General features: G+C 34.9%; 1 protein-coding gene across 1 annotated transcript; it reads left to right on the top strand.

The window, feature by feature from the left end:
- The first annotated feature begins 4138 nt into the window (after positions 1 to 4138).
- LOC114719560 (cysteine-rich receptor-like protein kinase 10) lies at positions 4139 to 9167 on the top strand. The gene is made up of 8 exons (XM_028905073.1): positions 4139 to 4616; positions 4680 to 4994; positions 6177 to 6899; positions 7306 to 7427; positions 7554 to 7764; positions 7947 to 8184; positions 8395 to 8554; positions 8719 to 9167. The coding sequence occupies exons 1-8, from the start codon at positions 4139 to 4141 to the stop codon at positions 9043 to 9045; spliced, it is 2574 nt and encodes an 857-aa protein (XP_028760906.1). The 3' UTR covers positions 9046 to 9167.
- The last annotated feature ends 615 nt before the right edge of the window (positions 9168 to 9782 follow it).

The raw sequence follows: 9782 nt of genomic DNA, 5'->3' as shown, positions 1-9782 counted from the left end.
ATCTGAGGAATGGGCGGCCTTTAAAGGACTCAAACTCGCTTGGGACATGGGGTTTGAGAAAGTGATACTTGAATCAGATTCGAAGATTTGATTCAGACGATTACAAACTGTAAGCACAGTACCAATCACAATCTTGTGGTTTTTCAATTACTACAGATGCTGAATCTCCAATGGGAAGTACAAATTCTGCATATTTCTAGGCATCAGAATCGTGTTGCTGATTCTTTGGCCAAAGAGGGGCTCTCGTCTTCGGATTCCTTTCCTTCTTGCCCACTTCATCTTCGGACTATGGTAGCTGACGAGAGTTTGGGAACTCCTTCCCTTTCTTCTTAATTTGTAAAGTTGGGCTTTGCCCTCTCCCATGCCAAAACAAAAAATGATTTGGATTCGTTTAGATTTGGATCCAACTTATCTCTTGTTAAATCCTTTCATATCGTTCCATTGATCCCAAGCGTGCAACAATTTATCAAAATTAATTATTTTAATCAGTACCTTTTTATCATCTTAAAGAAATGATATTTCTCAAATTTAAGGTGATTACATAAGAAATATATTAGTGCGATAAACACATTATATATCTTACTCTTTTAATAATCCCCCTCTTGTCATGTTTATTCTTTGTTATTTCAGCAGGCTTATTTTATCTTCGAGGATAAATTTAGAAACAGCTAAGAATAACTTACTTCCCAACAATAACTTCATTGATTTTTTTTAATGCCAATCCCATTGTATTCCGTCCAAAATAAAATACTCCGATTCTTAATATAAGATTTTAATAACTAATTTGAAAAAAATTAAAAAAATAGACTGAGTTAGTTATTTATAACAAATATGTGTTGATTTCCTTAAATTTCTTTTATTTAATCATAGATATTAAAACTACACTTGGCTGGGAATACTTTATAATTAAAAAAGATATTTTCAGAACATATTATAAATTTGTGAGATAAAATAAATTAAAATCTTATATTTAAGACTGTTAACCAATTCTTATATCTAAAATTGTAAATAACAGGGTTCCGGTTTTTTTTCCCAGGGGGTCATGCCAATTTCCGTTATAGGCCAAACCCAACCCACTTCGCTTAGACTGAATCTTTCTGGTCACCGGTCAGCACAAGGATAAGGTGGTCATTGCCGGCAATGGCACGAAAGGGGTTGACTGACGATGACAAACATAGACACAAGTCAATGCTTTGTTTTCTAATTTTCCACTCGTTTATTCCATAGCCTTTTCCAATTATCTTTGGAAAATTTTGGCCAAAAACGTTATCTGTGAGAAAATAGAGTCTTTAAAAATTGAAAAATACAATCAAGAAGGAATCTTCTTTTAATAGAGACAGAAAGATGATCCAAAAGTCGCGTTAGTTGTGGAAAATAAGAAGGTTTCCTAAAATCTTCCCCATGGGACCCAAGTTGATGGCATGACCGGAATACCACATTTTAAAAAATTATTTATTTGAAATTAAACTAAACGTTTTTTTTAATAATCAGGTGAAATTATGACTGACTTTTTTTCCCCCTCTGTTTTTCTTTTCAATTTCACTAGTGCTCTGTTGCTCTTTTTGTTTTTTTTCTTTTCACAGTATTAAAAATCAGATCAGTTATTAGATCGGTCAAATTAGTAAGTTAAAGATTAGTAAGTCAATTCAGAATCAAACTAGTAATAATTAAAAATATATAATTTATAATCAATATGCACAAAATATTTATATTTAATTATAAAAAATATTTTCAAATTATCACATGGTATATAATTTGGCAAGAATAAAAGAATCGTATGAATTTCCATTTGCCCCTCCTTATATAATTAAAAATAATATGTATAGGCTAATACATTAATTGACGTGGGAGGAGAGAAATTCTTACATGCTCCCAGTGTCCCACCGTATCCATGCTCTGACAAATAAGATCATGACAACTCAACAACTTTTATCTTATGTGTCAACCTATGTATCAACCATTCTCTTCCTATTATTTTAATCATTTATTTTTGGAAAGCGTGCCATTGTCTCTCCCTCCTCGCGTCACTTTACTTTTACAAAAACTTTCACCCCTCTTTCTCGCTCGTCATCTGCTACCAGGCCCCCGCCTCGGTCTCTCTCGGCCCACCCACAAGTAAACCACTCTCTCTCCTCCTTCCTCTCTATCTCTCTCATTCTCATATTTTGTATTCCTTCATTCCTATTGTTTTTTAAGTCTGATTTTTTTTTCAATCATAATCTTTTATTTACTTTTTTTTAAAAAAATTAATATATAAATCTATCTTTTTATTCACACGTTTTCTTTTAAGGAGTAGAATTAAAATAATTAATAACTAAAGATTATAAAATGACAAATTTTAGAATAAAAAATAACAACAGATTCATGCTTGATTACCTATCAGTAAAAAATTTTAATAATTGAATTTGTTTTGGGACCCCGTGATAATTCTCCCAATATATTACTTTTTTTATTCTATTTATAAAGCAAAAAAAAGATATTTTTTTATTATATTTATAGGACACTGAGAAAATTTTTTTATATAGATATACAATTTTACTATTAATTTATTATTATATTAACTTTGTTTACACGAGATATATTGTATACTATCTCCGGTCCCATTTATGTTTATAGACTATAAACATGGTCTTATAAGTAGAACTTGAGGTAGTATTAGATAGGGATAAAGTTGAAAAATTATTGAATTTTAAATGATAGTTAATAAAGTTTAAGGTTTTTCTTAGTTTGTATAAAACATGTTAGAAGTGATTTATAAATAAAACCAGAAGAATATAAATGAAAGGTCGGAGTGAAAAAATTGGAGTTAGATCTAGATATTATTGAAAAAAATCAAGAGTTCAAAAAGTGTGAATAAAAAAATTAAAGTTAAATAGAGATATTATAAAAGAATCAAGAGTATATTATAAAAAATCAAGCTGAACGAAACATCAGTTCTTTTTTTTTTAAAAAAAATCAGACTTAAAAAACAATAGGAATGAAGGAATACAAAATATGAGAATGAGAGAGAAAGGAAGGAAGGAGGAGAGAGAGTGGTTTACTTGTGGGTAGGCAGAGAGAGACCGAGGCGGGGACCTGGTAGCAGGTGACGAGCGAGAAAGAGGGGTGAAAGTTTAAAGTGACGCGTGAGATAGAGGAGGGAGGAGACAATAGCACGTTTTTCAAAAATAAATGATTAAAATAATAGGAAGAGAATGGTTGCCACATAGGCTGACACATAAGATAAAAGCTGTTGAGTTGTCATGATCTTATTTGTCATAGCATGGATACGGTTGTGCACTGGGAGCATGTAAGAATTTCTCCGTGGGGGGATGGACGCGTTTTGAAAAACAGGAAAAATCACTGCAACACGCTATGCGTGTCAAAGGCAGCTTGAGGCTATGATTATGACTGACTTTTTTCTTTTTCTTTTTCTTTTTTGTCTCTGTTTTTCTTTTCGATTTGACTCTACATGGTGCTCTACTGTTTTTTTTGTTTTCTTCTCTCTTCCTCTCTACCTTTCAGACTGTTTGAGTAATGGGTCTTCTCCTGTGGCCTAGAAGTGCTTCTTTTATTTTTCCGGTTGTGCTCTTCCTCACACACACGATGTTCTTCTCAATACACGGTATTCTCAAACAACAAAAGCTCTTACTCCTCAATAATCATTATCTTCTCTTTTCTATGATTTCTACACTGAAAACTTCTTCCCTTCTTCTTTTACAGAGGATCTGAGCCTCTGCATTCTCTAGACAATTTTCTTTTGTTTTTTTGAAAGAGTGACTCGGCAACTTGCCCGATCTAGCGGGTTCCCCGAGTTATGACCAAGTTACTCGAGTTACGGTCGGACTATCCGGGTCACTTCTTTCCCGAGTTAGAGGCCTGATTGGACCGAACAAGTGATTGGTCACCAGTTTCCGATTCGACCCGGCCGGTCCAATCCGGTTCGGTTTTTAATACCATGCTCTTTATTTTTTAATCATTCTTCTTATCCAGTCATTGGCGCAAATGAAAGTGTCATAAGGTAAGTACAGGCTTGCCGTGGCAAAGCTTTCTGCTCTGGAAAATGGAAATCATGTGCAAATTAATTTCCGTTCTGTGAGAGCTTGCTTCACTTTGATTTACTTGAACATTAACCTGTGTAGAAGCATTCACGAACAAGATGAATATGCCATTTCTGAAATTGCTATCCCATTTTCTGCTTCTCACCTTCTTGAATTTCGCTTCCACTTCTGAAGCAGACAGCCCTACTTACTCTGGCCACAACTGCACAAGGAATAAAAACTTCACTTCCAATAGCCCCTACGAGTTCAACCTTAACACTCTTTTAATTTCCTTCTATTCCATGGCCGCCGACACTAACACCACTCCTGAATTCAACACCACCAGCTTTGGCCGCACAAACACGAGCGACGCCGTATATGGAGAGTACATGTGTCGAGGTGACGTCCCCACTCAGATCTGTCGAGATTGCATTCGGGACGCCACATATAGAATAGCCTCGATGTGTCCCTACGACAAAGAGGCAATCATCTGGTACGACGAGTGCTTCCTCCGCTATTCCGACCGCTCTTTCTTCTCCACCCTCCAACAACAGCCTGTTCAGCCTGTTCCTAGCCCTTCTGCCGTCCCTTGTCCGCGTAGCACACGATATACTGCAACATCATGCTTACCGATACACATCCAAATTGGAGGCGGAACAGATATGACAGACAAGGAATTGTACAAGACATTGAATGATGCGGTGGTGGAGGCAGTGACATCAGATACCAAGAAATTCGCAACAAAAGAAGCATACTTGAGTAATGGAAGATCGGTATACACTCTTGCACAGTGCACGCCGGATCTGTCCCTACAATTCTGTGTTGAGTGTCTACATGGCCTTATAGAAGATATTCTGAAGGAGGAGGACTACCAGAGTGGTGGATTTCAGAATCCGAGCTGCAATTTGAGATTCGAAAGATACCGATTTTATTATAAGGACGACCAGCCTCCCTCCAATGGTTCTACCTTTCAAGGTAACGTTACCATGTCTTCTTTTTCTTTCCTTTACTTTCCCCTTTCTACGCGCGAGTTGATAATTCGGCTATTTTTATTAGCGGCCAAAAACCATGTAGAAGAAGAAAAGACTTCCTTCGTCGCTCGATTAACACTCCCACATATTTGATTTTGCTCTGATTTAAGTTTTATGCATGTTATGTTTTTCTTTCTGTGAGATACTTCATAATTTTGTCACTCTACATAAATCTCAAAAAACACAATAAAGTAAAAGTGTAAAATAAATTTATTTTTATATATTCATTAATGATTAGTATAATATATATATATAAGAAAACAAAAACATGATATATATATATATAGTTGATTTCTTGTTTATTTACTTTTAATTGTTTCTCAAATATGTTTAAGAATTAAAAATATTTTGATGTATATACTTTTTTTTTTTTTGAAGAGTTGGTTTTTTAAGGGACAATTATATCCAACGAAATCCATCCTTCAGGATAGAACTTACAGCTTCTCTCTCTAAAGAGGTTGGATGATGTTATTGTGATACCATGCCGTTGGTTATTTGGAAAGTTCTCAAATTAAATTAACAATTGAAAATTGGATCCAGTGAGAGTTTCTTCATATTGTTGTCCCGACTCCTAAAAGTCCAGAAAGCTTTTCCATATGTTTCCTTTGTCACCCCCTTTTTCCAGCCTCCTACTTCGACATCAAAGCTATAAATTTAATGTTTTAATTCCTCAATACATTCTTTGCGTTTAGTTTTTTCTTTTTCATAAAAATGGCACAATCCATTGCCCTTTATAATTTTTTTCCTTGGGATTGATTATGTATGTTCGTTCAAATTAAAGGTTATATACACGCACGCTTTTAATAGTTGTCACTAATTTGCACTAAAAAAAAAATTCAAGGACTAAAGTCAAAGGAGATACGTTTTTGCCGATTTATTTTTTAGTTAACTTTTCCTATTTTTAAATTGAAGATGTGATTGAATTTTTAAGAAATAATTATCCAATTAAAGTGAGAGTTAACCCAAAAAAAATTTTGTTCACCTTTCGAAAAACGGAAACAACAATTTACTCGTAATTAAAGTACAATGATGTTTCCTTACTTATGGAAGTATTAATTGGGTATTTATGAATAGTACATCAAGCCCATGACATAGTCATAAACATTTTGTTTCTTTTATTGAAAAGGGCTTGGAAGTCCTACTCTTGCGTACCAGAACTGCTCGACCACCAAAAATTTTACTGCCAACGATCCCTACCTAAACAACCTCAAAAGTCTCACTCTCGAGCTCTCCATGTCATCCGACGACACCAAAAGCAATGGATTCCACAGCACCACAGTCGGAAGCAATTCCGACACTACCGTCTACGGCCTCTTCATGTGTCGGGGTGACGTGCCCCTTGGGCTCTGCCATGAATGCGTCAGTAAAGGAATTGAAGTACTGAACTCTGCATGTCCCTCTTCGAAGGAGGCTATCATTTGGTATGACATGTGCATGCTTCGCTACTCCAATCGCTCTTTCTTCTCTACCCAAGACACACAACCTATACATACAGAAGCTGGCGGGGATATGCTTAGAAACCAAACAGATGGCTTCAATCGGCTATTAGCTGCTACATTGAGTGCTCTAGTGAAGACGATATCAAACTCACCGCCCGTAGGAGCGAAGAATTTTGCAACAAAAAAAGGAGTCAGCCCTTCAGAGCTTACACCGTTGTATACTCTTGCACAATGCACTCCAAACCTGTCTAGTCAAGATTGCCAAAAATGTCTACAGGATGCTCAGGAACATATGACGTCATGTTGTCTTGGAAAGCGAGGAGGAAATGTCATGAGTCCTAGCTGCAACTTGAGGTTTGAATTGTATCGATTTTATGTTGACAGTAAAAGTGCTGTTTCGGGAAATACAGGTAAAGTGATTGGGGATCTAATCAATCATTTTTCTCACGGACATAGTTCACTACATATAAATTGACATTCCTAGTTTGCTCTCAATTTTCTACATACAAATCTGCTCCATTTCTTGTCTATGGCATGCAAATACACACGTGTTAATTTACGCAGGAAAAGATCAGGACCACTCACGAACAATTATAACAGCGGTGTCCCTTACTGTTGTCTCAATCATGCTTTTTTGTTTCGGCTTCTATTACTGGAAGAGAAAAAAGAGCAACAATTATAAGGCAATTCTGAAGAAAAATTGTATGTACGCTGTTTTTTCTCAGAAAAAAGAAAGAAAGAAAGACGAGTCAGTCGACTGTGAGAAAAACTATATTATTGCGGTGTACTTACCGTAAAATGTACATATGTTTATAGTCGGAGCTGAAGGAGCCACATTAGAGTCATTGCAATTCAATTTGGCAACAATTGAAGCTGCAACAGATAAGTTCTCACTTGAAAATAGAATAGGCAAAGGTGGATTTGGAGAAGTCTACATGGTAAATTGATTATGCGATCAAACATGTCTGTTTATGTATATTGTTGATTGTACATAAAGAGACCGTCTACTATATTATGAAAATAGATTGTCAGCCCCTCATTATCTAACTATATTATGATTTCAGGGCATTCTTCCCGATGGTAGCAAAATAGCTGTAAAGAGATTGTCAGAAAAATCAAGTCAGGGCTTATTAGAGTTCAAGAATGAGGTTTTACTAATTGCCAAACTTCAACACAGAAACCTGGTTGCATTATTAGGATTTTGCTTGAAAGATCAAGAGAAAATACTTGTCTATGAATACGTTCCTAACAAGAGCCTCGATTATTTTTTATTTGGTTCGTCCCTTCTAATCAAACTGTTCTTACCATTTTTCAATTTTCCATTCATGTATGATCCATTCTTTTTATTACTCTAAGGTGAATATATATTTATTGTATAATCTGTAATTTGATTTTAGACATAAATATATACATCGTGGTTCAATTGTATGCTCACAAAATAATTTAATTATTTATAGGTTCACAAAAGTCAAGAGTGTTAAATTGGCCAGAGCGTCACAAAATTATAGGAGGAATTGCTCGAGGAGTTCTTTATCTTCATGAATACTCACGTGTTAAGATAATACATCGAGATCTCAAACCTAGCAATATTTTGTTAGATGATGAGATGAATCCGAAAATTTCTGATTTTGGAATGGCGAGAATTGTTAGCATTAATGAAACTAGGGGAAACACGAATAGAATTGTTGGAACATTGTAAGTTCTCTATCTCTATGGCCTTGTCTCTCTTTCTCTATATGTATATGTGTGCACTTATGTATGTATCTTAGTTTTTTATGTATATTTTGCATGTGTACTTTAATTTTCTATTGAATCTAAATATTGATCCAAGACTTTCCTCAAATTATGTGGTGCTAAAATTCCAACATACATTGATACATTTATGTGTGATTTGTTTTTTTGTAGGGGTTACATGTCTCCAGAATATATCAAATTTGGACTATTTTCTGAGAAATCAGATATTTACAGCTTTGGAGTTATTGTTTTAGAAATTATAAGTGGAAAGAATATATCTTCTCAATGTGAATCACATGAATCTCAATATGCTGGTGGACTCTTAAGCGATGTAAGTATAGTAAACTTTTAGTGTTTCTCAAATGATCATCTCAAACTGGTCATTGTCGTTGTCATCATAAGCATCAACCAACCATTGGAGCTTATGTTAACAAAAATCTATAATCAAATTAGCAGCATGCCCTATTTTAAACTAATGATTTAACATAATGGCAGGCTTGGAAGCATTGGAGGGATGACAATTTGGTAGCGATATTGGATTCGAATCTGACAGAAGCTGGGTCACACAGCGAAATAATCAAATGCATCCATATTGGCTTGTTGTGTGTTCAAGGAAATCCAGGAGTTAGGCCTTCCATGAACAAAGTTGTTCAATATCTGAGTAATGATTCAATTCAACTGCCAATTCCTCAAGAACCAGCATTCTTCATCCATAGTCAAATGGAACCAGCGGAAACCAGTAGGTCAATGGAGGCTCAACTTGCCAACCATAATCAATATTCCATCAATGAAATGTCGGAAAATATAATGTCTCCTCGCTAGATCGCAGGAGACTTCAACTTTTGTTTTTCTCTACTTGAGAATTGAAGGTTTAGAATTTTTTCTCTTGTTGCATAACACGCGTGGCTTTATTTTTAAAACATGCTTGCAATAACAATTTGATTATTTCAGACTTGGTTTGCTTTCCGGCCCATTTTTCCTTTGTTTGCCGTCTATTAAGAGGTCATGGCTCTCTAACCTTCTTTCAACTAAAGGGATTAACATTTTGCTTCAATTGGATCCATTAGCAGGCTTCAACCATCCAACAAAACAAGACAAACTATGAAAGCTAAAGTTGATGAACCACGAACAAAATATTAACAATTAATCATAAATCTATAATTTTAGTGCAAGTATCAACTACGTATATTTTCCTATCATAAATACTTTTAAATATACATTAATTCACCAAAAAGTATGATAACTAAGGGAAAACATGATGAAATAACATGAATTTCACAACGTTCTATAGCAAAGGCTCTATCTTTGCATGTGGGCAATACTTCAATCTTGTAGATACCAAGCTGAGCAATTGGTGTTTAGGAAAAAGAATAAATAAAAGCGTTGTCCTCGGGAGTAAAAGAATTCACTCGACAACACTTCATTTCAGAGCATGATTCTTTACTTCCAAATCAGTTGGTAAGCTCCAGATTTGACAATGCCATAAAAAAGCATATTTCTATGGAACTGACAACTAAATTGAATCATCGTTGAGATCTATATAAAATAAAATAATTCTT

The sequence above is a fragment of the Neltuma alba genome, unplaced genomic scaffold (assembly GCF_004799145.2).
Source record: "Neltuma alba isolate B1F8T4 unplaced genomic scaffold, ASM479914v2 tig00011923_pilon, whole genome shotgun sequence".
Taxonomy (NCBI): domain Eukaryota; kingdom Viridiplantae; phylum Streptophyta; class Magnoliopsida; order Fabales; family Fabaceae; genus Neltuma; species Neltuma alba.
The sequence above is the reverse complement of the archived record's forward strand: the minus strand, read 5'-3'. Positions and strand labels throughout refer to the sequence as shown.